Source organism: Trachymyrmex septentrionalis, unplaced genomic scaffold, assembly GCF_001594115.1.
Source record: "Trachymyrmex septentrionalis isolate Tsep2-gDNA-1 unplaced genomic scaffold, Tsep1.0 scaffold21, whole genome shotgun sequence".
Taxonomy (NCBI): domain Eukaryota; kingdom Metazoa; phylum Arthropoda; class Insecta; order Hymenoptera; family Formicidae; genus Trachymyrmex; species Trachymyrmex septentrionalis.
Genome location: NW_017305288.1, coordinates 779,392 through 805,805, shown reverse-complemented (window position 1 = coordinate 805,805; position 26,414 = coordinate 779,392). Strand labels below are relative to the sequence as shown.

Genomic DNA, 26,414 nt, shown 5'->3' with positions numbered 1-26,414 from the left:
TATATATACATATATATATACATATATATATGCAGAAGCTACCTGTCAATTGTTATATATACCTATCGGTCATGTAACATTGCACCTTAAGTTAATTATGAACCTGTAAAGTGTATTATAAATATAAATTTTATAACTTCATTCTCTCTGCTTAAATTAATGGAAAAACCTTAATTAATTATTATTTTTTTTTAAGTATTGCTATTTTGGCCAAAGCATTAGAACTTTAACATCATATTACGTTTAGGATATGCATTATTGATTTTTTGCTCTGTTACACAAATAGTAAATAGTATTAATTCTCTGAAAGAAGTGGAATCTCATGACAAATTGAGCGGTTTTGTACAAAACTATATTTATGTTTGCGATCGAAGCTCTTCACTTTAAATAAAAGTGCCAATCGAATTGTTCTGTAGCACTGTGTACCTTCCAATATATACATGCTTTTTCTATTTTGTGAAAAAGACTATATCGCAGTCTGCGTGACATATTCTACAAGAAATGTTAATATTACAAATGCTTAATGTACGTTACAGTTTTACTTATATCAAAACTTGTATTTAAATCCCTGTACATTGTCCGTAACGTAACTTTTGCACTTAATTTCGCAAACGTAATTTATGTAACAGTCAAAATCAGTTTCTTTAAGCATAGATTTTTTTTTTAGAATTAAGATAATCCTGTTTTAATTTTCGTATATGACCGAGTCGTGTCTTAAGATATTACTATTACATTATACACACAGGTAAGGATAACGTTATAAAAAATAAAATTATAAAAGAGAAATTGTAAATTTATGTATCATAAAAAAGATATTCTTGACATAGCGTGTGAAATTTGATGTAGAAATTACTAATATTAAAAATGTGTTATTAGTTAAATTCGGATGCTCTGTATTTTGACTGTTATGTTATCATTGGTATAATTTGTGAAGTATATATTCACTTGTTAATTTAAGCGTTCATATAAATAAAGTCTTGTGTCACTGTGATTTCGCAATTTTCTAATAGTCTGTGATACTACATGTATTTTCTTTCGTATTAAAAGTTTTATAACCAGGCAAAATGTCTACGAATTCTTAAAAGTCGCATGCGTTTCAATTTTGTATATCACTTTTACGAGATGTGTGCAAATAAAAATAGGTGACAACAGAAATTGTTCTTTCTTTTACAATATGCAAATTCTCATGCAAACATTTCGTGATTATTACTTATCTATCTTCAGCATTTCTCGATTGTAACAATGATTAACGTCACAAAACAAATTTTAACAGTTTAATCCAATTGTTCTTTCTTTTACAATATGCAAATTCTCATGCAAACATTTCGTGATTATTACTTATCTATCTTCAGCATATTTCTCGATTGTAACAATGATTAACATCACAAAACAAATTTTGACAGTTTAATCCAATTCTGTATCTTTTAAGTTTCACTTCATTTTTCGACTTGCATTAGCTTAATTGATAAATAATTATAGAGAAGATACAACGTTTTGACACAATTGTATACGCATAAGACGCAACCAAAGAATATCTACTATTAAATGTAGAATTATCAAAATATAAAATTTTTATTTTTAAATTTTTTTTATAATAAATTTCAAAATGTAATATAATAAATATGCAAAAATATAGATTAACAGCAGTGATATAATCGGTCAGTGAAAAAAATGTCACGTATAATTAAATTATCTATTTTTATCTAATTGTCTTGTATAAATTGTGAATTTATTCAAATATATGCATTCATTCAGTTCCAAAACAAATAAATTCAGTATCTAAAGTTTCTATATCTACCATAACTGCAATATGTGTAGAGGAAAACTTTGGAATACAAATTAGTCTAATCATCTGATTTTCTTCACCTACAAGTGTTAAATGCATTTTAATTAATATTATAAATATAAGGAAATATTAATTTTTTAATATAGTATTTATCTCTTCTATAATATTAAATTACCTTTCCACAGTTTTGTTTCAAATTTATCTGTGTTGCCCACAAAGTATATATCCGGACAATAATTTATGATAAATGGATCTTTTACAGAATAAGGATATACTGGTAATGTGTCTGGTGCAGTCGGACACATGTGCTTCCAAAGCAGCGTTTTTTCCAACCAATCTAAAGGAGAAATATCTGTCTCACCGGTTGCTTTTATAATATCTTCAATAGGCTGTCCACTGCTGCCCATTATTATACGTTCAGCGATTTTACCGATCCACGGATTAGTCGCACTTTTAAAGCTTTGAAATCTGAAAAATATCGTATTATTTCTATCAGAACTATTTATACTTGGATTTAGGACGGAAAGTCATATATCCGTAAAAATGTATAAAAAATTAATTTTATATTATTGTTGATTTCAAATTATTGTAATACTGCCAAAGTCTTTATATAAATAAATTGCAAAAGCGACTAAAATCATGTATATTTCTTTGCTATAAAAAAATAGACAAAAATTTTCAAGTAACTCTAAAGAATTATAATCTTAATTGAGAAGTTGAAATATATATCTAGACTGTAATCGATATATATATTTGTACAATACCTAGACGTTAATGGTAGTATGCATGGATGAAGTGGTCTCTGTGGCAACATTGCGTTGGTGGGATCGTGTTGACCTGGCATTACAATAATGCAACAACATTTTGCTATTTCGTAGAGAAATGAATCTGCAAGTGTCGTTGCACTAGCGACTTCCTTCGTTATAGCGGCGTCTTGTGCCTTTCCTTCGGCGTGTCCCATTAAAGTATTTGTCTTAGTGACAGTTTTGACCGAATTACCTATGTAGAATTCAGTAATACTAAAGCATGAAAATGAATACGATTATTAAAGACATTAAAAATCCGATGTACCAGCAATGATAACTCGAACAATGTCAGTGGCATCCTCTTGCACCACTGCTTCTCCCGCCATCCCACATATCCATTCGGTTAAAAGATTTAACGATAAGTTCGTTGAAGTATTTGCCAAGTCAAGTCCAGATAAGAATACCAGCTTTCCTTTGGACTTTGGCTGTGCAGGTAAACTTCTAGGCACGCAACCAGGAAAACACCATTCTTTGATCTGGATAAAATATCATATATATGTATATGTATATATGTTTTAATTTTAATCCACTTACATACCTCAAAGCTGCCGTTCTTGTCTTTGTGACCTAAAATGGCACATACAACACCTGTGACATAATTCTTTAAATCTGCATCTTCGATCACTAATTTGATGCGCAGCATCTCATCTTCCAAGAAAAGTTGATCCTTTTCTGAGCAGTAGTTTGATTTTGGTTCAGACAATGTGAGTTGATGATCTTCGCTTAATTCATGTAATATTGATGGCTTACACTTTTGATGTTTATAGAGTGTACCAATTATCACGCATTCTTGTCTTTCAAAATCTTCCAATTCTGCCAACTTTACTATTTGAACATTTCCTGAAAAAAATATAGACGATAAAATTTTTATTTACTTGATTTTATATTGAAAATCACAAAATATTTGTGTATAAAAATCTTAATTTAATCAAGTAGAATTTTATTAAATATCAGCAGTACATAAAGCTCACCCCATTTTGCAACAACTCGTGGTATTAATGTCTCTCTCAACTCTGCCAATCTCACTGCGTATATGCTACAGAATTGCCTGGAGAAATCAATCGATTTACTATCAAAATCAATGGACAAGTCTTCATATTGTACATCCTGTCTTTTAAATTCTTGTGAATTTTTATTTCCCAATTTTGAAGGCAGGTTTTTAATGGATTCATCAGTTGTGTGCACCATTATTAACAAATCTATTTTATATACAATAAAAAGAATTTCACATACTGTACATATTATTAATAAAAATATCTTATATACAATAAAAAGAACATTTAATTATCTTAAACCTTACATTCAGATCATTTTGATTCAACACAATAATGTGCTCCAATCTATGTATTTATATTATTGTGCATTTGTGATATATTAAAATTGTAAACAAATTCAATAAGTACTAAAAGATATATTTAATCTTCTAATTGCATTTAATTACTCTTCAACAATTCCTATACAACACAGAGACATTCCCAAGATACCCCTCGAAAACCTGTGTTGTATTGTTTTCTCTTAAGAACGTATTCGCCACATATCCGATGAAATAAAAATTTATACAAACATCGTTTGCAATACCATTTATATAGTGTAAGATACGTAAATGAAACTGAGTATTATAAATTATTTCCTGCGATTACATTCTCCATATTTCGTCTACGTATCTTACATTCAATTCTAACCTTTCTACCCGTATCTCTTTTTCATTGTTTTCGTTATTCTCTGTAGATGTTAAAGGCTTATGTTTCTTGATATTTTCAATATTTATTCGTATTATTTGATAGCACTTAGAAATGCATACGATATTTATTTAAATATAAGCAAATGATATCACATACCACGTGAGACGTCTTTCCCGCCTTTTTTTACCTTTATACGTGTATTAAAGAGGCTACATAAACATAAGGGCGATATTTCACAGTTCGATTTTAAACAAGTCTGGCCTTAAGATTTCGTCCAACCAATGAAATGTCTATATAAATATCTATATATTTCTGTACTGTACGATTTTAATAGATCGTAAATAATAGATTACATTTTAATAGATTGTACAATTTTTTGACGATTTTAAATTTAAGATTGAATTTTTTACTACCATTCTAAAATTTGTTCCACTACAGTTTATTCTTTGTAAATTGCGCATTTGGGATCGATGGACGCGCGACAATGAATCTCGGTTTAGTTCAGACTTGACTTTCTTTCCTCATACAGGATAGTCAATTGGTAGTCGTGTTGTTCTTAAAGTGTTAGCAGTTCCAATAATTTCAGTTAATAATTTGTTTTCTACGAGTTTTGCATATTTATTCTACATATATTTTCGCGAGATTCCTTTTCTCGCAGCTGCGTTCTGAAGGATTATAAAATATTGTGAAGGTAATTAATGATATTTGAAAATTACACAACGTTGAATAAATTCAAGAAAAGGTAATTCGATTCGTTCAAGTTTTTCCGATGCGGCACGTGCAGAGAAAACACTTGTATAATTATATTACCGTTTTCAAGTTAATGTTTTACGTGAATGTAAATTTGTTTCTTTTACATAAATCAAAATTATGTAAAATTATCTCGAGAGATTTCTTAGCTACGTTGATATCTTTAAAACATCGTACATATTCCATAGTTGGAACGAAAGATTTTCAAATGGCGTGTTTAGGTTTTTTTTTTTAATCGAAACGAGAATGTTCGATTTCAAAAGCGAAAACATTCATAAAATATGACGGAAGAATAAGAAAAGGAATAAAGAAAGAATGATGTTTTATTAAAGTAAGTAAGGATTCATTTCATATTTATATTAAATTCACTTTTATATATTCATAGCTGAATATATAAAAATTTAACTATATATATATAAAGTTTTAAATCTTTATTATAAAGATTATAATATTATTGTTAAGGAGTATGTACGATGTTTATCTCAAAAGCATACACAAATGGTAATGACTGAATTTGTCAACATTGTTAACCTGTTGATAAACATAGTTCTCTATATAGATCTCTATTATTGTTCTAGGAAGAATATATTGATTGATTTTAGCTTTATTAAGTATATAAAATTAGCTTCAATGGTAAGTTTCTAATCCATTTTACTTTATTTGATTACCAAATACATTTCATTTCCAAATCAATTAATCTCTAAGAATATCTTTATAGGAGGTCTTAAGCAATAACAAAACACACAAAGAAATATGTGATATACTTAGTAAAAATAAAGTATATTTGGTAATTAGACGGAAAAAGACGACTTTATACCTCGATGTGCCGGAAAGTACTCAAGTTATTAAGCTGAAGGAAATGATTCTACGTAAGAAGTGTGATATCTCAAAAATTAATAGGCAGAGACATAATGGCAGAAACATTTTCTTGATATATTAGTGTGATGAATTACACGATTTTTACTTCAATAAACACATTAATATTGAGATGAATATATACATTTTGCAGCTATATTTAAAGTACAGCCACAAGATCAACGGCTACTTATCATGTTTCTAAACAATGATCATCTTGACGAATATAAGGAATTATCCGATTCTACACAATTATTTCAATGTGGATTGACTTCATTAACGGCAGTGGTAACGAATCCTGCGATAATTGGATTAGCTGTACGACAAGAGGATGGTTCGTTTGAAAATCTCGAAGTAACACCATACTCTAACGCAGACTGGCCAATGCCTCCAAATGATGATGATTTGGAAAAATGTGTTGCCTATAATGAAAAGTATGCGAAAATGCTGGAAGAATTTCGGGTAAAAAAAGATGCTCCTTCTACAAATAGAAGACCCGCAACATTGAAAATAAAAATAAAATGATATGACATTGCATCAATGAATTATGTTTTGTGTTCAGTTGAAGTTCCACATAATACAAAGTGAGAAAACTATATTATAATAACCATAGTATACTGTATCGTAGTATAATAAATGTACTATATAAAAACACACTACAAGCTCCTATTTTGTAATTTTTAACGATAGTATCAATATTATCAAGTAACTTATCTATCGTCTATAAAGCATTAAGAAAGTACTAAAAAAAGTGTATAAAAATTAAAATTCCTTCAATTCATCATACAATAAATATACAACAATATTTTTAATTATATATTTATTAATAAACACACAAGCGCTTTTTTAAGCATTGCTGTGCTATTTGAGTTGTTATATTGTCATTAAGCAGTTTTTTCTTAAATATAAGAGTGTAAAACTTCTGTCTCCAAAAATATCAAACATATATCTATTTCACTTTAAGTTCTAAAAGTAAACCGTTCAGCAAAAAAACAGAGCTTATATATCCCAGTATTTGAAAAATTTTGCATTCCGAAATGAACATGAATTTATTTCTATTTATTTTAATTCCTTAGAAATTGAAATAGATGAAAATTTGTGTAGTCAAATTGTCAAATTCTGATTAGATATTAGAGATATATGTTTGATATTTTTGGAGACAGAGAGTTTTACACTCTCAACAAGAACAAAAATGGACCTATACAAAACTATGCAACGATAATATATATAATAGTTTGTTTGCATTGTTTGTGGACTTTTTGCATTCAAAATCTTTTCTTTTTTTTCTTTAATACCTAATATATTTAGTTTTACATACAAAAATTTTTGAAGATTTCAAACAACGTGAACAGATTCAATATAACAACATCGATACTATTGTTAAGGATTACAGAGTAGAAGTCTCTGCACATAATGTGAGCTCAGCGATTAATTGTGTTCATATTAGATTACATATAACTTTATATAAATACAGTCACAAAACTTGTCAATGTTAATTAAGAGTACTGTTCATTATAATTGAAATCTGATGACAAAATTCACATTACATACTTCATATCTAGAAAAGAAAAAAATACTTTTTAAATCATAATATTAGTAAATATAAATAGTATGGCACTTTTTATAATACGGTTAATATTTTATATAATATATTTTTATATTTACTTTTTTCTCATTAAAATATATATTATTATTTCATGGAAATTTATTCCACTTTTTCTTCTTTTTTCTTCTCACATTTTTTTTCTGAATGCCAAAGCTTTTAGTAACAAATAATTACTGTTGTAATCACTTGTAACGTGATTAATAATAACATCTAGATATCTAAATATTAATATTCAAAACTCTATCAGCAACTAATCATGATTATCATGATGAATGGCGTAAACGCTCGTGTTCAAGGAAAACAATTGGAAAGTCAAAATAATGTTATACTGATTAAATTATGATAGACCTTTATAAAAACTGATATAAATTTGATCAATAATCGATCAATATGACATCAAATTGATATTATTTTGACTCTCTTGCTCTCTTCGTAGTGGTTTACAAAATACAAGTTACGCTCTCAAACATGGCTTGATTTCTCAAGAAGCGAAAAACACTAGACCGAGTTTGAAAAATTCAATCTGCCATCTCATTTCCTCCACTCCTGTTCCTACACCACGGGATCAACGGAACAAACCCCAATGACCAATGAGCGAGGTTCTCAATAGATAAAGTCGACGATGCGGGCTTTAGGAACCCGCTTGCCACGCCGGCGTGTTTAGGGGAATTCGCGTGTGTTTGCAGTGGTTTGCAACGACGTGTTTACGGCTCGTATCCGCGTAGAATAGTAATTTGTCCGCAGCGTTTTTTTTCCTGCGCCAGACGAAGATCAGCCAGAGGGATTGATAACGAGTGAAGCGATAGCGAATGGGCGTGTGAGACAGGGCTTCTCCGTCGTGACGTGCCCAGCGTGTTTGTTGATCTCTCCGTTGTTTTCCACTTTTGTCGAAATTCTTCTGCCGAGAGATGGACGCGAACAGCGAGCAGCCGGCCGCGATCGCGGCTACCGAGTCTACCTCCGCCAACGAGCAAGAGCATAATGACGAGGCAATGGAGGAGACGGAGGAGTACAGCTATGAGGGCGATGATTACAGGCACTTTATGCCGCGCGGCCGAGGCGGCTTTCGGTACGTATCGCGACGCGTCGCGTCGCGTATTCCGGCTCCGCGAGCGGCGATCTTTTCACGGTGTTGTCCGCATTTTTTCTTTTATACTTTCCCTCAGCCTTGCATGCTTTTCTCTTCTCGTTTTGTTTTCATCTAATCTATCCTATCTGATATTCAAGAGTTGACAGCGTCCCGATTCTATCGTGTGTTTCCACTCTAGTCCTTGCAGATGATTCACAAAGAATGTCGGGTTTTTTTAATTTTATTTTTGGACCGACACACCGGCTCGCGCGAAGGCCCCTCGCGTCTTCGCGCGGGATTTAATTAATTAATGCTATGATCTTTTTACAAGCAACTTTGTAGTACTTCTTCATAGAAGCGTTACTGCGCGAATATGCGTGGTGCCTGACGCGAGCAGATCAGATCCGCAGCGTGTGGAGCGGAGCATTTCTTTTTGTTTTTCTTAAGAGTCAAGTAAGATTCGGAAAGCTACTTCTGATCTTCCTTCCTCTAAGTGGCATGGTAGAACGCTAAGATATCTAGTCACAACATATAAAAATAATTTAAGGGGTCGTGGCAGAGGTGGGTTTGATTTCCCTATGAGAGGTGGGTCCCCAAGGTTTAGAGGAAGAGGATTTGGACCACGGGGGCCAATGTTCCGTGGAGCAAACAATGGCTTTCCTTTCGAAGCTCCACCAAGACCAAATTGTCCGCCTGGTCCAGCAGGACCAAGATTTCGAGGACCACCACCGTTTGATCCCAGCTGGGGACCAATGGGACCTCCTAATTTCATGGGACCGCCAAACTTGATGGGACCTCCAGGAATGGTATATTATTGAATCTCTTAATAATTATGCATTTATAAATATCGATTTCTAATTCAAAAATCTAATTATTGCTTTAGCCACCACCACATATGATGAATGGCCCCATGGGTGCAGGACCAGGTCCATATGGACCACCTCCTGGAATGGGGCCACCTAACATGAACAGCGTAAGTTACGTGTAATGAAAAATTTACTCTTTAATTGCCAATATTATTCTTTACCTGTTTTTGGTAATGTAATTTGTAGGTAGCATATAATAGGTCATTTATATGCTTGTTTTTGAAGAAATGAATGATAAAAAGCATTTAAGAATATTTTCCTGAAATAATGAAATGTATGCCATAGATTCCAGGACAACAGCAGCCACCTCAACAAGCACAACAGCAAGCAAACATTCCAGGTCTAGATCTCAATGGAGAAGTATGGGTAGAGACGAAAGCGGCTGATGGCAAGTCGTATTATTATAATATTCGTACAAGAGATACCACATGGACTAAGCCAGAGGGACCAAATGTAAAGGTCATGGTACAAGATCAGGTAAATAAATGCGAGTTTTGATTTGTATTTTTAATTAATGCTATTTTTGCAAATAATCTTACTTTTTTATTGACCTTGATCGTGATTATATATCTGGGTCGTACATTTTTTTCAATATCGATAAAATTATATTTATTATCTTTTGTATTTTTTTCTTATTTTGCCAATAGTTTTATTAATATATTTTACTTATTGATATATATTTTTACGCGGGTAAAATACAGCCAAGGGAACGAAGTATAAATAAAAGAATCATATTTCAAAAAATTGACAATTAGCAATGTTATAACAAAGGTAAGTTTACTTGTTTGTCGTATAAAATTAAAAGTTTATTTTGTTCGTTTAAATAAGATTTGAAACGATTCATTCAGAACAATTTTTAACAAAGTGTCTCATGATTTTGCAGTTGGAACAGTTAGTACATGGCGCATCAAAACAAGCGGCAACACGTTCTACCACACCTACTCCGTCAAGTAGTACACCGACCAAGATTAGTGAAAACAGAATCTCTCAAGGCGGTGAACAATCGTCTTCTAATAATATAAATGCAGATGCTATTAATCAATTAAGTACGGCACCTCCTGGCACCGGACCACCACCTACATTAAATGACGCACCAGATGTCAGTAATCAAACATCTGAAACAAATCAATCAAATGGTAATTTGATTTATTTTGAAAATATTTTTGAGCATTATGTATTTATTTTAACACTTAAGTTTTTTAAATTTATCTTAAAATATTGTCATTAAGAGAAATTTTGAAATGTTAGGCACAGCACCCACAACAGTTACCAATACACCACCAATAAATACACCAGCGGTAAATACGAACATAATGCAACCGCCACCAAATATGATCCCTATGCAGCATAGAATGCCAAATCAGTTTGGTAATCCGATTACAACGCAATTCGGAGCGACGCCCTTCGGGATGCCACCGCCTGGTTTCCAACCTTTTGGCGGTTATGGACCACCACAAACAAATTGGGGTAATATAAAATACGCAAATGAAAAAGATATCTTATGAATGATGAAAAAAAAAGGAAATATTTGTATAGTTTATAAATAGATTAAATATAGAATCTACCTACATTCTTTTTTAGGTATGCCACAAATGCCTCATGGTGTAATGACACCTCAAACACCTGCTGAAGATCCTGCTATACTAGCACAACTTGATTCTGAATTAGTAGCAGCTGCTATGGTTTGGACCGAACATCGTGCACCAGACGGCAGATTTTATTACTACAACAGTAAAGCAGGAGAATCAGTATGGGAAAAACCACAATCTTTGAAAGATCTAGAAAGTATGTAATAAATAATTTCTTTAAAACAATAAAGCAAAATAACTAACGTAGATATTAAAAAATTTTTAATATTGTATAATTATTTCGTAATTTATATCTTGAATCCAATGATGTATTCTAAAATTTAATTTTGTTAGATGCGAAATTAACATTACGGCAGAAAAATGAAGAAGCAAGTGCTGTTCCTACCAGTACTGCTGTTACAACTACTGTCGTTACCAACAATAGTACTACGGTTGAACCTAGCAAACAAGAAAAGCCGTCAGAGAACATTCACGAAACCAAAGATAGTACGAAAGATGCTGATAGCGCTAAACCGAAGAAAGAGGAAAATACTACAAAGGAACCTGCAAAACCTCAAGACAAATCTAGACCAATTTCTAGTACGCCAGTGCCTGGAACTCCATGGTATACTTAGAAATATTTGTTTTTTATATTGCTATTTATATTTTTTATGTATATTTACATGAACTAGCAAATATATTCATATGTAAAGGTGCGTCGTTTGGACGGGAGACGGACGAGTATTTTTCTACAATCCTTCTTCGAGGATATCAGTTTGGGAAAGGCCTGATGATCTCGTTGGCCGTCAGGATGTGGACAAGATGATCTCAACGCCACCAGATGCAGTTGGTGCTACGAAACCAGCACGTCAGTCGGATACCAGCGAAAGCAGTGATGATGATCAGCCTACGCCAGCCAAAAAGATAAAACATGAAGATACCAAAAGTAATTGTTATTCTAAAATTAAGTACTACATGATTGCATTTATTTTATATATATATATATAAATTCCGTATTTTCTTTCAGCCACACCCATCAAGGAAGAGGAAGAGAAGGAAGGAAAAAAAACCATCGACATCGGTAAGGAAGCTGCGATAGAGGCCGAAGTGAGAGCAGCCAGGGAGAGGGCGATAGTTCCATTGGAAACGAGGATCAAATCATTCAGAGATATGCTTGCAGAGAAAGATGTAAGTTACTATTATCACTTATTTATACAGACTATAATGGTACTTTTAATTTATTGCTCCCGAAATGGATTAAAGTCCATTTCACTCTTTTATTTATAATCTTCAAACTTCAATCAATTTCGTATATCTATCGAAAGCAACTGAATTATTATGTTTTTAGGTATCTGCATTCAGTACTTGGGAAAAAGAACTTCATAAAATAGTATTTGATCCGCGCTATTTACTTCTAACGTCAAAGGAAAGGAAACAGGTCTTCGAGAAATACGTAAAGGAGAGAGCGGAAGAAGAAAGGCGAGAAAAGAGGAATAAGATGAAAGAACGAAAAGAACAATTCCAGAAGCTTTTAGAAGAGGCAGGACTTCATGGAAAGTACGTACACAAAGAAAGCATTTTTCCGTTTTTTGTTTGTTTCTATAGAAAATATTTCTATATTTATTTTTTCTATGCTGTATTTGAATTTTTGTAGATCATCATTTAGCGATTTTGCTCAAAAACACGGAAGGGATGAACGATTTAAGAATGTAGAAAAGATGCGCGAACGAGAAAGCCTTTTCAACGAATATCTTCTGGAAGTGCGAAAGAAGGAGAAAGAGGAAAAAACAGCGAAACGAGAACAGGTATTTTTATTTTATTTACATTATTCAACGTGCGCGCGCATTGTGTGGCAATGCAACAAATATTTTTTCAGGACCATGTATTTTAATACAAATAATTATAAATATTTTTAACATCGATACAAGTAAGATATACATTCTAGCAACATTTTCCTCATCCAAGATTTCATAAGACGTGTATGTTTAATAAATATGGAGGATTTAGGTATATTAGTATCTTTCAATATTGATTATAAATAATTTGAGATATTCTCTGAAATAATAAATTATTTTGGTTTTAACACTCATTAAACAAATATTAGACTAATATTTAATTTGTCCAATTTTTTTTATTACAAAATTTCATTTTTATCTGCTTACGAAAGTTTTGAATTTATATTAAGTAATATTATACACATATATTGCTTTTCATATTATTTGTGAATTTGAAAACTTGTAAAAATATTTCTTTTACTTCAATATATATTGATCATATACTTAAAGTTACTTTATCAAATACTTGATATTTATGTAAACTTATTTTTCTTTTATCTATAAGTGTGTCTAAAAGTCTTTTGTATTATAAGAAGAACATCATAAACCACGTTTCCTACATTTATTCCTATCAAACAAACCTTTCTCCTTCCATTCCAGACAGATGCCGTTCATTTATAGTGAATTACTTCAGAAATGCTGCTCGAAGAATATTTAAAGCAGCATGTAAATATAATACACAACTACATCCGCGATAAGTTGCGCATGGGCTGAATATATATTTATTATTCAGCACTTGCTTCTATGTTTATATATAATTATATTATTTCATTAATTTTTCAATTGAAGAATTACTTCACCTTATTAAGCGAAGCTTTGCAATGCGCGATAGCATAAGAATCAAATTAAGAATAGATATGCAAAGCGTTTTAATTCTATATAGGAAAGGATATATTTAGTAATGTTTAATGGAGTTTATGTTTTTACAGCGATAATTAATTAATTTCTTTCAGGTTTCATAGGTATGTTATTATTTTGTTCCACTTGTAAGATAGTATGAATTCCTAAAATTATAACGGCTGAAGAACACATATACCAGGAGATATTTCTCTAATAATAATTCTCTACTCCAGTAGATTTGCTCGATCGAAATCGAAAAGTTTTTGTAGCTCTAAGATGGGAGATGTAGAGAATAAAATCTTAGTATGTGACGCTTCCTTATATACTTATGTGTTCTGAACTCTCCACTTCAGTCAGGATGCAGGCAGGACAGGTTCCGTATGTGGAGTGGCGTGGTACTGAAGCTGGTTGGTGGCATGGATGATGTCATCTACCATTCCCACCTTCTCTGCGGGTCACTCTGGCACACCCTCGCGCGCCGCATTCTTTACTTCAAAGCAGAGTGTCATGAGAATGAACAAACTCGGTATTTGTATATTACTCGTAATCCTCGTTACTTCAAAAGATTAACTTTTCCCCAGAGTCAAATTTGAAAAAAAAAAAAAAAGATTTCACATTAATTTATTTGAAAGGAAAAAAGGGTATACAAAAGCCCGAGGTAGCATTAGTTCGCAAAACAGTTTCTCAGAGAGATTATATATTCCGATTTAAGAAATATAAAGATTCAATTCTCTCTAATGCTACCATAGAATTTACATTTAAATGTATGGACATAAAAACAAATCCACCAACGACATAAGGAACTATTTATTTGATTTTTTATTTTATTTTTGAATAATAATTGCTCGAACATTACTTCTGCATATTAATATTGTTAAAAACTTATGTAAATAGGTCAAGTTGTAGTTAGATAAAGTTCATATTCATAAAAAGCAACGAATTGTTATCTTAAAATCATATTTTTTCTATTGTTCTTATGTCAATACATGATACATCAAATTTGATGTGTAAAAATATATAGTACTCTCAAGTAATTTTAAGTCGACTTTAAGATATAAACGGTGTTCTTGTTGTCGGCAATAATATATGTATATAAAATTAACTTTATCATGTGATGCATTTTAGAGGATACAAAAAGAAATTATAGTACAGATTTATAATGTGAAATTATTATACATAGAATGATTAACATTTTCATAAATTTGCTTTAACTATTTTTGTTCTAATAATAATAATGCAAGTGAAGTTTTATATTAATTTCAGTTATAAAATGAGATAAAGAAGTAAATTTTAATTGTGTAAAACAAACTTCTTAGTACCTTAAAATTTTTTATAGGATCCGAGTAATGAATGTTATATATTGTATATGTTTGAAGACGAAAAGTGCCAGTGTCTGAGAGCTGTAATCATCTCTCGATTATTTTATTTATAAATAATATTATCTAAATATCCTTTTTAATACAACAAAGAATATAAATCATTTCGGTCGTTTACAAATTACGCAATGGGAACATTAAAAAGAAAGCTATTTTATGGGATAATTCTTAATTTCATATATTTTGTGTAGATCAGACAATTTAAAGATATTTGTCTATCGTATATAATTTTGTTCGTTTAATGCTTTCAGTATTACGAACTAAAAGTATCGAGGCTTAGGAGAAAGAGAGATGTACTTTATTTTAATAACATTTGAGTAAATATTATTTTAATAATCTATCTGTTATGTTATTTTTACAAAAAAAAATCATCAAGAAAATTATCAAGAGAATAATTATATGTTACAATTTTTGTAAACGGTGTGATGTGCTATGAAATACGTGACGCTGTTGCTAAAATTGTGGGTTCTTCGAGAGGTATTTTAGAATATAGTGAGTAGGAGAAAAAGAGAAATTAGATAGAAACTCGTTTCGTAATTTGGACGGCTGCGAGCTTCTAGTGTTTTCGAAGTTAATGATAATGTACTAACCATATTTTTTCGTTTCAGCAAGGACGGCAGTTAAACATTTACTTACCTTACACACTCAGTCATCATTAAATGGCAGTATGTTGTGTGTATGAGATATATGAATATGATTCTTAAAAATTAAAGTTTAAGTTAATTATGTATTATTTAATGTAATCGAATAAAAAATACTGTACATTTAATGATGACGATAATCATAATAATCATTTTTACAGGAATAATGAGTTAATAATTTTTTTCAGCTAAAAAATGACCAGCTTAGTTCATAAAAAAAATTCGACAAATAGAGTCCTTAACGTTGTGAAACCTCCTGATATGAACGAACACGAATGACTATTTCTTCTACCCCTAACGAAATATAGTTTGAAAACCATTTAAAAGGTTTGCAAGTTGAAATAGTTTGGTCCACATTACAAATCATTATATCATAATATTTATAAAAGTGATTGTAATGTGGCTGAGCGTGTAATAATTGGTTGAAAATATCATTAAAGCGTGCATGATATAAGAGAACCAAGAAAGATTTGATCTTAAAAGCAAAAGAATTGTTTAATAGTAAGCAAGCAGTAATTGTTTTTCAGCTATGAAAACTCTTATGTTAAATGCGTTTCAGGTAAAAAAGGAATTCTTTACGATGCTACGTGAGCACAAAGACATCGACAGGCATTCGCATTGGAGCGATTGCAAGAAAAAGTTGGAAACGGATTGGAGATACAGAGTCGTAGAGTCGGCAAGCACGCGGGAAGATTGGTTTAGAGATTACGTTCGCCTGCTGAAGGATGAGCGGAAAAAGGAAAAGGAGAAAGACAAAGACCATCGGCACAGAGAGAAAGATCACAAGACGGACAAGAAGGACAGAGATCGTAAGGATTCGGATAAAGGTAAAGAAACAAAGTCCAGCAAGGACAAAGCTGATAAAGATAATACAAGGGAAAAAAAGCAACGAAAAAACGATGTCCCCATGGAGGAAAGCGAGAAGGAGAAAAAAGAGACGGTGATAGAAAAAGAGAGCGGAGAAATTGAAGAAAGCGACGACAAAAACATTAAAAAGGAAAATGATGTATGTAAACGATTTCTGTCTATCGGTTTTATAGATTTTTTTGTATACTTTTTGCTTTACTTTTTCTTATTTTTTTTTTAGAAGGAAGAGGGAGATGACCATTCCGATTCGGAGGAAGACCGTGAGAAACAAAAAAGGGACCGTGAAAGACGAGCGGAAGTTAGTCTTAGAGAAAGAGAAAGGGAAGTGCAAAGGACTTTAGCTACACATCTTCGCGATAGGGATAAGGAAAGACAACATCATCGCCACACAGAGGCGGTTCAACATTTCAGCGCTCTTCTTGCTGATTTGGTATGTATATAGCTTCAGTCACAAAATGTTCTATGAGAATTATTGATATCTCTGATTACAATATCTTGAATTTGTCTCAATTTCAGGTAAGAAATGGCGATCTAGCTTGGAGAGAAGCGAAACGACAATTGAGGAAGGACCATAGGTGGGAGTTGGCGGAAAGTTTAGATCGCGAGGAAAAAGAACGTTTGTTTAACGAACACATTGAACAATTAGGCCGTAAAAAGCGCGATAAATTTCGGGAATTACTCGACGAAGTAGGCGCGTCAACTGAATTAACGGCATCTTGGAAAGATATTAAGAAGTCTTTAAAAGATGATCCTAGATACTTGAAATTTTCTTCTAGTGATCGAGTATGTAATCATTAATTTAAAATTAAATATAAAAGTAAAAAAATTTAGAATTTACTTATTCTATATATATATTTTTTATTGTTTTAGAAATGCGAGAAAGAATTTAAGGAATATATTAAGGACAAACTTGTCGCTGCCAAAGCCGATTTCAGGGAGCTCTTACAGGTGCGTTTAATTAACTTGCAATATATCTTTTAAAATCCCATTGTGATTGTTAGTAAAAAAATTGCGATTTTCAGGAAACAAAACTGATCACTGACAAAACGTACAAAAAAGTTCAAGAGAATAGCTCACATCTAGCAGAGATCGAAGAAATTCTTAGAAAAGATCGTCGATTTCTTGTGCTTGAGGCTACAGCCGCTGAACGGACACGATTATTAATGGGCTATCTGGAAGAATTAGCACGCAGAGGTCCTCCGCCACCTCCTACTGCTTCAGAACCATCGAGAAGATCAACTACAAAGTAAATTTAAAACGTAAAACAAAGATAACAAAACTTTGTTTTGTTCTCTTAAACAAAACTCGAAATATCATTTTGTATTAAACATCTATTTCTGTTTCAGTTAAAGAATGATCTACATCGAAATGCGGTACCCATATGACACATAACAGTAACAAAAATGAATGAATTTATAGCTGTAGTTAAATTGAATTACTTTACACACGAATTTATCGCCTGTATAGGATTCAATAAAATTTAATGAATGCCAATTCTACACAATTGAGATTGTATTGCATTGTGAGATATGTAGCACAAGCATATATATTACTGTTGATTAATATTAAATGAAATCCTTCACAGAATGTCGGTAAACCCGTGTAAAATAATTAATTTACAATGCAATAATGTATTCTATATGCTTTTATGTTTATATATATATTAATCCCGCTCTTGATGTTATCCTTCAACTTACAAATTATAATTTAATTTAATATCTTGTTTAGGATGTTATATTGGTCAAAACGCATTGTTTTTTTTTATATAAAGACAAACATAAATATAAAAAAACAATTCCAGCACAACAAATCAAGTTTGTAAAAAATTGATAAAAGATAAAAATTAACGATATAGAATTAAAGATAGAATTTTTTTTCGTTAGCATGATCAGTCAACAATAAAGATGTTACTTTAATTTATACTAAAAGTTTTTATTGTAATACTTTTTTTACGAAATAATTTTACATTATTTTTGTAGGAATTAACTTGATCATGAAATAGTAAACTTCATCGTTAGTTCCTATAATATGTCTTAGATGGCGTTGTTAACATAACTTCGGCTCGCCGCTTCAAATATATGTCTGATGATGATCAAGATGGAAATCTCGGTGATTTTAATGCTTGAATATTAGAGATTTTAATATCGGAGAGTTCAATGCTGAATATGAAATGATGATTTCACGACAGACTCACTCATTGATATTTCGAAGCATCATTGAACCGATTGAACGATAGAAAATAATTATAAAGAATAAATCGTTACTTAAAAGTGAGTAAGCATTAACAGAAAATTATATATCTCTTAATTTTTCAATAATGCATACATTCCAAATCCGAATATAGAATTAAAAAAACATTCTAAGTAACGTTAAGTAAAATAATGGCAAGTTAAATGCTGTTACTAATATAATAATAAATATCTTTTTTATATTAGAAGCAAGAAATTTCTTCAACATTGACGTATTTAATTTCAAGATAATTATAACTTCCATTTCTTACGTAAGTCATTTATACCTTTTTTTCTTTATACGTCGTCTCAATTACAAATACGTCAAATTCGATCGCACATTATACACGCTTTCTTCTAATTCCTACATACAATTTTATAGCTTTAGGAATTTTCTTATGAGTTCACGATAATGTTTTATATATGTTTATTGGAATAGCTATCGACAGGTATCGTTGCCTAATAAACACCAGCAAATATCTACATTACATTGTCCCTCGCGCTATACCGTTACGATACACAACGGCGCGTTGCACTTCCTGCTATCGCGGTAAGAATATAAATTGGTAAACTAAACCGGTGAAGTCCTACGTAGCCGAGCGTTACGTCACTAGGAACTCGGGCACCAAACAATTGAGCAGATTCTCACTTTGGGATTCTCACGGAATCCTTATGAAATTTTAACATCCAGCCTACGTGCTCGGCAAAGATGCAGCAGCACTCGTGGAAAGCAAATCTTTTGCATATATAATAAAATATTCAGAATACCGCGAGAGGAAAGAGAATTTTTGAATTGTTTCTTTTATTTTTAGGAAATGCTCGTTTTTATTGTGCATTTGTGTAAGCACCGTAGATATTTGTCGAGCGTTAGCGTCTGAAATCATTTTTCAATTTTTTTTTAAATAAAAAAGAAATATTTTCAATATTATTTTTCAATATTTATGAGGGTATATAATTCTCACTGAACCGCGATTAGAGGCGAATCTCACGGCTTGATAACATAATTAGGGGGGATATCAAGGGAATTATATAATATAATATAATTAGGGAAATTATATAAGAGAAAGTTCCTAATTATATCGGGAAAACTAAAATCTTGCGCAAATGATCTTCCACGACAACAGTGGAAACGGATTTCAGATTTAATCACATCGAGCGCGTACACTGTCATCGGGAAGATACCGGAGCGATCATCATCGATCGAATTACGTCACGCTATGCCACCGACTTTCTCCCGGTTCTCCCGACCTTGCTGTGCTTTTTTGCTTTCGTGTCTGTCCGGATGTGAATCAATCGTTCGAAGTTCCAAGCAGGACCCGGTAAAGGTCAGGCGCGACCGGTGAGGGTTAACGAACGGGTGGGGTAACAGGATGGACTTGAGAGAGCAGATTTTTGCAAAGGCCTGCTCGGAGGTCGAGGAAGTGCCGTGGGAGACCCTGAAATCCGATTCCCCGACTCGGTCGAGTCGTATTTCTCATCGTACGAGTAACGCGATCGATTAGATAGATTATTACAGCAATGTTTCCTATTATTAGTACGATCGAGACTTGTGGAGTGCGAGCTGTGTTGTAAAGTCCGTTTTTATAGATCTTTACAGCTTCTTTTGCACATTGGAATCTTTTTCTCTTTAAAAGTGTCTTTGTTACAGGAGATTTGTGGAGTAAAAACGACCTGTCGCGAAAAAAATTATGTGATATATAACATTTACGGAACTTACAAGAAAGCATGAATTATCTTCGCTATAGAATTTGAGAATTCGCTCAGCTGTTCGTTCAATTAAGAAAACAACGATCTCGTAACATGTCTGCCTTCGTGGCGATCGTCGATTATGAGGACCATTTGGGAGACTTGCTTCTACAATTGAAAAATCAAGGTGAACGGTTGGTGCTAACAAGGTGATCTTATTCATACCAGTTGGCGATATCTGTATGCACGAGTGTGCATCGTGATAATTAAGTGCCGACTCACATTTTTACGAGATTTAAAAAGTCAAAAATATAGACAGCAAAATCTACCTCTGTATATATATTAGGTTGAGTAAAAAGTCATCGCGTATTTTTTAGCTCAAAGTTGTATATACAATATCTTCGTCAATAATGAATGAAATTCAAATTTAAAAAAAGGGTTTTAAAGCTTGAAATCTCTACTTTTAAAAGCTTATCACATTTTTTAAGTTTATATGAGTTTGATAATTTTTACATACCAAAAACTACGAGCTGAAAAAGACGAAAAATTTTCTTCTCACTTTGTGGATTTGTAACGTGTCCAAAACGAATTTGAGAAAATTTTCGATTACCTATCGTGAAAGCTTGATACTTTCCCTACAAAATCGTTTTTTTTAAATATTCCTACGACTTTTGATTACTGAGTTATCGCGGATTAAATAAAAGAATTATTTTGACTTTAATTGCTCATAACTCCATTAAAAATTGTCGTATCGTATAATTTAAAAAAGAGATTTTTAAAGCTGAAACTTTACTCTATCAAGATATATTTATATTGTTGGTAAGAAAGTAATTGCGGTTTTTACTGATAGATGTCTTTTAAAAAAACGCGATGACTTTTTACTTAACCTAATATATATAAAAATACTGAATTATTGATAAAATTAATTTGTGAAATAGAAAATTTATTCAAGAATTAATTCTAAAATCGAGACTAAATGACTTAGTCTATCATTAAAATACTTTCTTTCTTCTAAACATAAAAATCTTGCAATTATAAAATAATGAAACATCTTTTTGTGGTATTCTTAAGATGTTTCATGAATCATTATTGTGAAAAATGATGAGGTGCTTACCATCCAGTCGACTTCTCGCATCTACTTTCCATTTAATTTATATCATTATGACAATTTAATTGTGTTTCAGTGAATTGATAAGTAGAGAAAGATGAGAAAAGTAAACATGAAAAAATACAAAGTTTCTTTCTATGTACCAAGATAAAAAAATCTTTGTAATATGTGCCAGAACAAAAAAGTAACTTACAAGTGATCCATATAATTAGATCGCGCAATAAAATTAAAATTAGAAATTGATTTAAATATATGTTTATGGCTCTAAATAATTTCAAATATCAAAATATACAGAACAATATTTTGACAATTATCAGCTTTACATATTTTTCAATTCTTCTGTATTTTCCATTTTATCATATTGCAGTTGCCGACTCGAGTTAATTCTAGCCTCGGCACGTAGCATCGCTAAAAGTCATGCAAATGGAAAGGCGACTCGATACAGAATAATAATAACCGAACTCGCATTTTCTTGTGCGATTCCGGCGAGGCGTTAAAGGCGTCATCAGCAGGTGTGCCGCAGCCCGTAGTTATCCCTCTTTGCTTATCGATTGTACTGTCGATTCTGTACCCCCGATGATTTTCACGAACGCCAAAATGCACCAGCAGGCAAGATCCATCGATTTTGCCGAAGAGGCAACGGCGGAGGCGGAGGAGGGATCCACAGCCGTTGGAACTGTTGGAAGGGACGGTGGATCCTGGCGGCCTCGACGTGCCAGCTCCGCCTCGAGCTCGCTCGCGCCTCGACTAAGTGAAAGTCGGATTTTGCTTTCTACCCGCTCTACCCGCGTTCGCCTGGCCAGTGACAAGCGCGTCGCGCTCGCGTACGAACGCGCCGTTCTTTGGCTTGACAGCGATGATCCTTTCCGCGTGCAGCTAACGGCACTGACAGTCCTCACGTTCTGCTGGACCGCGAATCCCGCCGACGCGACACCCGCGTCGAATGGGGACCGGTTGGGTGGCCCTTGATTGCGCGATGAGCTGCGAGTGACCCGTTGGACATCCGCCGTGTGCAAACACTCGTCGGGGACGAGGTCCACGAGCATCGCGAAGAGGCCGAGGTAGAGACATGCCGAGGTGCCGACGAGGAGCGGTCTCGCGTGGCCGGGTCCTCCTCCTGCGCCTGCTGCTGGTCTGCGCGCTCGTCACCACCGGTCACCAAGAGGGTAAGTTCACGAGGGAGGATCTCTGCGCTAGGAAACTTCTGGCTGCTTCTGGCAGCGCCAAGCACGACTTTAAAGCACCCGCGTTCGCTTCGCGTTCCGCTTGTCAGAGTGCGCTGTGGGATTACGATACGCTTGCAAACCTTTCATGGGTACGCTTCTTGGTGAACGCGAAGGATATTTATCTGGGGAGGGCACGAGTGACGGGCACCAACGAGACGGCGGGATCACGGAGACTGGCCGGCCACGGCGGTTTCGGAACTTTGCACGCAAGATCTGAACGTTCGCCACGGTTCCCCTCGCTGGAATGTACCGCGCATTGATCAGTGGATTAGGAGTTTTGGCGTGACTCGGATAATCTATGATTGTTGGGAAAGATTGACACGCATGAATTTTTCTTGCCGCGATCGAGATTAATTGGGAACCAAGGCCAAACATTAATATATTTTTCAATCTCTACTGTACGATATTTTCATGGTCCCCTCGAATTCTTTTGTTCGTTATTCATAGAAGTTTTGCTCAAATATGTAAAAATTTAACTAGATATGAAAATAATTTTATTTATCATCAAAACAATTATGTAAGATACACTTTTCGCAGCATTAACATTTAGGCATCGTAGAAAGTTATATGATTATTCTAATGATCCAATAAAATTATTTTCAGATCTGTATTTAGCTAAATTCTTAGATATTTCAGCGAAACCTCTTTTTCTGTATAAAGTTACGAATAAATGCGTGAGCTTATATTTCAGCCGCGAATCTACGAATTTCGTTAATGCGATGGATCTCCAAAGTTCGCGCGAACGTGTATTTTTTATGCGCTAATATAAAACTTAGAATGTTTGAGGATTTGTAAATTCGTACGTCCGTTGATTCAAACTGAAAAAAACTTATATCAGGATTAAAGAACCGGTATCTCAAAATCCGCTGATGCTACGTATTGTTCATACTTATGCGGCATGTCCTACTTTTACTTCATTATACTTGAATGACAGATGGTTAGAATAGTTTAACGCCGATCCTTCTTCGGCGTGGATACATCGAGGAAAATTATTGTCCATTGTAAATTTTCTCATGTAAAAATTCTATCAAAGTCCGCTTTTTCAAAGCTCAATCAAAACTAGATTATACTATCTAATACAGCTTCCGATCCTAAAATTTAGGATCTTCTCATCTCCAATGACTAATTGCCTAAAAATCATTAAATCGTTATAATTGAAGAAAAACGGATTCTACATTAATTGGAGAAGTTATCGTCAGGAAATGACGCGATAGAATCTGTCCAGACACCCCCGCATCTCTTACGAAATGCACGATGCCAGGAGTCTTAAAACGAACTCGATCATTTACGGCGTTATACCAGATTAGTGTATACTAAAAGCTACCATGCACATAAAATTAGCAAAGCGATAAAAAGCATAATAAATATTTTGAACGAATTGAATGTTCAAAAATGACATTGTCACATTATTTAATAGAGTATACATGCATTGCTTCAAAGTTAATTATATTAGGTTGAGTAAAAAGTCATCGCGTATTTTTTAGCTCAAAGTTGTATATACAATATCTTCGTCAATAATGAATGAAATTCAAATTTAAAAAAAGGGTTTTAAAGCTTGAAATCTCTACTTTTAAAAGCTTATCACATTTTTTAAGTTTATATGAGTTTGATAATTTTTACATACCAAAAACTACGAGCTGAAAAAGACGAAAAATTTTCTTCTCACTTTGTGGATTTGTAACGTGTCCAAAACGAATTTGAGAAAATTTTCGATTACCTATCGTGAAAGCTTGATACTTTCCCTACAAAATCGTTTTTTTTTTTTTAATATTCCTACGACTTTTGATTACTGAGTTACCGCGGATTAAATAAAAGAATTATTTTGACTTTAATTGCTCATAACTCCATTAAAAATTGTCGTATCGTATAATTTAAAAAAGAGATTTTTAAAGCTGAAACTTTGCTCTATCAAGATATATTTATATTGTTGGTAAGAAAGTAATTGCGGTTTTTACAGATAGATGTCTTTTAAAAAAACGCGATGACTTTTTACTTAACCTAATATAAATTATATTATGCCATTGCATTTAAGTATATTTATATAAAGCAACTTTTGTATGGGTACATCGATTCAATGTTCCTTCGATCTGCGACGGACTGAACCATGGCTTGTAGCCATTCGAAAATATCCCTTTTCCACAACCGCGAAACGGAACGTCGTTCGCGCGCGGATAATGGTCGGCGGTCACGAGCCGACCGCGATGTTTGCCCGCGCTACGTAATTCCGAGGTAGTGGTAGCGCGATTCACGACACAATAGAATTGCGATACGGTTGCGAAGTGGCGATAGCGGGTCTCCTCGGACTCAGGGCCTTATTGTCGGGGTCTAATGGACGACGGATTATTGCGCTCCGCCCTTGTCGAACAGATTCCCTCCTCGCGATTTGTAATACCAAGCGGGCGGCGGCCATTCTTCGCAACCTTGTCTTTGTTCGCCATTGTTACGCTTATCGTCGGACGCACGCGAACACGACGGATTGGCAAATGATTGTCGAACAATCGCGCCGTGTTACGCACGGACGTGCGAGAAACGCGCGTCATTACTTGCATTCTGAGGTGAATGTGAACGTGCGCTGTTAGACGCTGTTATAGACATTAAGGTCTCGTAAATTTGCACAATTTGTAAGCACTGCATTGTCTCTCGGCAATTGGCTGAATCTGAAATTGATTATTATTTCGCAGAAGCTATCTGTCGCTAGACATATGTCGGTAACTTCTCATCTTTCGATGGTTGGACGTCTGCAGATTATTTTTTGAAATTTAGCGAAGAAAACAATTTTTTTCTCATCGAGAACGTACACAATTCATTGACGATCTTGTTCGAAATACGAATGATTAAGCTGTAAAGAGATTGTTAATATAATTTAATACAACACTAAAAAGCAACGAAGATGCATCTTTTTAATCTACCCGGCCGAACGCCGATAGTAATGTTTGATATATTTTTGATACTAAAAAGAGCAGAGAAAAAATTCGTATTATTAAAATTAAATAATTATCTCGAAGAGTCAAGAGTCGCTACCTTTTGATTTTTGTAGAACCATCGGCAATCGATAACTACGACGAGGCATTAATCCGTGAAAGTCCCTCGCACGTGACTTCAATGAAATTTCTCGCGGCGTGCGAAGACTTCTTCGGGAAGGTCGAAGAAACTTTTGCCCATTCGAAAATTTCCGATGCAGAAAGTGAAACGACCGATGGGTCCTCCTAATCTGTTATTCGAATTCGCGATCCCAAAATAGTCCCTGCGTCATTCGGACGGAGTGTCGTCGAGCGAAGTTCCTTTTCACTCTCCTCGCATTCCTTCTCGCCTCTCCCGTCCCCCTTTTCCTTCATCTTTATTCATCTCAAGGGCGTTTCGAGTGGCGCCAAAGGTCGTAGGAATTTCGACGGTAAGGGCCGATGCCAATGAACGGCCTTCCACGTTTAGAACCCTAATGGGTTGGTCCGCGATATGGCAGATAGATACGCGATTGGACACGATGAGAAGAAAATTCGCGTATAATTCGAGCTGGATGGAATCATGATGTAAGAATACAATGTTTCATTGCGCATAATGGCGGTCGAATATAATTTTGGGGCAAATTTTTTATTGGTGCACTGAAAAAAAAAAAAATACA

The 26,414-nt window shown here is 33.6% G+C and overlaps 4 protein-coding genes across 6 annotated transcripts in view; 3 read left to right on the top strand and 1 right to left on the bottom strand.

The window, feature by feature from the left end:
- Window positions 1–1,722: 1,722 nt before the first annotated feature.
- On the bottom strand, window positions 1,723–4,455 carry LOC108748012 (DNA polymerase delta small subunit-like). Its single transcript, XM_018485957.1, has 7 exons — window positions 4,431–4,455; window positions 3,564–3,791; window positions 3,131–3,432; window positions 2,858–3,068; window positions 2,551–2,785; window positions 1,962–2,254; window positions 1,723–1,866 (listed from the first exon to the last, which is right to left on the bottom strand). The coding sequence occupies exons 2-7, from the start codon at window positions 3,778–3,780 to the stop codon at window positions 1,748–1,750; spliced, it is 1,377 nt and encodes a 458-aa protein (XP_018341459.1). The 5' UTR covers window positions 3,781–3,791; window positions 4,431–4,455; the 3' UTR covers window positions 1,723–1,747.
- A 334-nt stretch (window positions 4,456–4,789) lies between these two features.
- On the top strand, window positions 4,790–6,528 carry LOC108748020 (transcription elongation factor B polypeptide 2-like). Of its 2 annotated transcripts, none has more exons than XM_018485967.1 (4): window positions 4,790–4,965; window positions 5,603–5,657; window positions 5,743–5,893; window positions 6,034–6,528. In XM_018485967.1, the coding sequence occupies exons 2-4, from the start codon at window positions 5,655–5,657 to the stop codon at window positions 6,402–6,404; spliced, it is 525 nt and encodes a 174-aa protein (XP_018341469.1). In that variant the 5' UTR covers window positions 4,790–4,965; window positions 5,603–5,654; the 3' UTR covers window positions 6,405–6,528. The 2 variants fall into 2 exon arrangements, with proteins under 2 accessions (XP_018341469.1, XP_018341470.1); XM_018485968.1 differs by lacking the exon at window positions 4,790–4,965 and adding an exon at window positions 5,321–5,355.
- Window positions 6,529–8,189: 1,661 nt separating this feature from the next.
- On the top strand, window positions 8,190–18,214 carry LOC108748082 (transcription elongation regulator 1). 2 transcript variants are annotated; one of them, XM_018486081.1, is made up of 18 exons: window positions 8,190–8,554; window positions 9,114–9,360; window positions 9,438–9,527; window positions 9,706–9,897; window positions 10,304–10,556; window positions 10,669–10,887; window positions 11,002–11,205; window positions 11,343–11,613; window positions 11,702–11,934; window positions 12,016–12,176; window positions 12,337–12,545; window positions 12,643–12,793; window positions 16,240–16,686; window positions 16,768–16,977; window positions 17,064–17,330; window positions 17,418–17,495; window positions 17,570–17,793; window positions 17,894–18,214. In XM_018486081.1, the coding sequence occupies exons 1-18, from the start codon at window positions 8,394–8,396 to the stop codon at window positions 17,895–17,897; spliced, it is 3,621 nt and encodes a 1,206-aa protein (XP_018341583.1). In that variant the 5' UTR covers window positions 8,190–8,393; the 3' UTR covers window positions 17,898–18,214. The 2 variants fall into 2 exon arrangements, with proteins under 2 accessions (XP_018341583.1, XP_018341582.1); XM_018486080.1 differs by having other exon boundaries at window positions 9,102–9,360.
- A 4,151-nt stretch (window positions 18,215–22,365) lies between these two features.
- Window positions 22,366–26,414, top strand: part of LOC108748075 (mucin-5AC) — a 19,569-nt gene continuing 15,520 nt past the window's right edge. Inside the window, exon 1 of the mRNA XM_018486070.1 lies at window positions 22,366–22,735. Coding sequence (XP_018341572.1) covers window positions 22,639–22,735 — 97 coding nt within the window. The 5' untranslated portion in view covers window positions 22,366–22,638. The remainder of the gene's footprint in view (window positions 22,736–26,414) is intronic.

Excerpts from the sequence above, each read along its gene's own strand:
- LOC108748012 (XM_018485957.1), bottom strand. The coding sequence starts at position 3,780 with ATGGTGCACACAACTGATGAATCCATTAAAAACCTGCCTTCAAAATTG. Across the intron at positions 3,069-3,130 it reads ACAAGAACGGCAGCTTTGAG|ATCAAAGAATGGTGTTTTCC; the intron begins GTATGTAAGTGG and ends TATTTTATCCAG. Across the intron at positions 2,255-2,550 it reads ATACTACCATTAACGTCTAG|ATTTCAAAGCTTTAAAAGTG; the intron begins GTATTGTACAAA and ends GATATTTTTCAG.
- LOC108748020 (XM_018485967.1), top strand. Across the intron at positions 5,894-6,033 it reads GCTGAAGGAAATGATTCTAC|CTATATTTAAAGTACAGCCA; the intron begins GTAAGAAGTGTG and ends TACATTTTGCAG.
- LOC108748082 (XM_018486080.1), top strand. The coding sequence starts at position 8,394 with ATGGACGCGAACAGCGAGCAGCCGGCCGCGATCGCGGCTACCGAGTCT. Across the intron at positions 10,557-10,668 it reads TGAAACAAATCAATCAAATG|GCACAGCACCCACAACAGTT; the intron begins GTAATTTGATTT and ends TTGAAATGTTAG. Across the intron at positions 17,331-17,417 it reads AATTTTCTTCTAGTGATCGA|AAATGCGAGAAAGAATTTAA; the intron begins GTATGTAATCAT and ends TTATTGTTTTAG.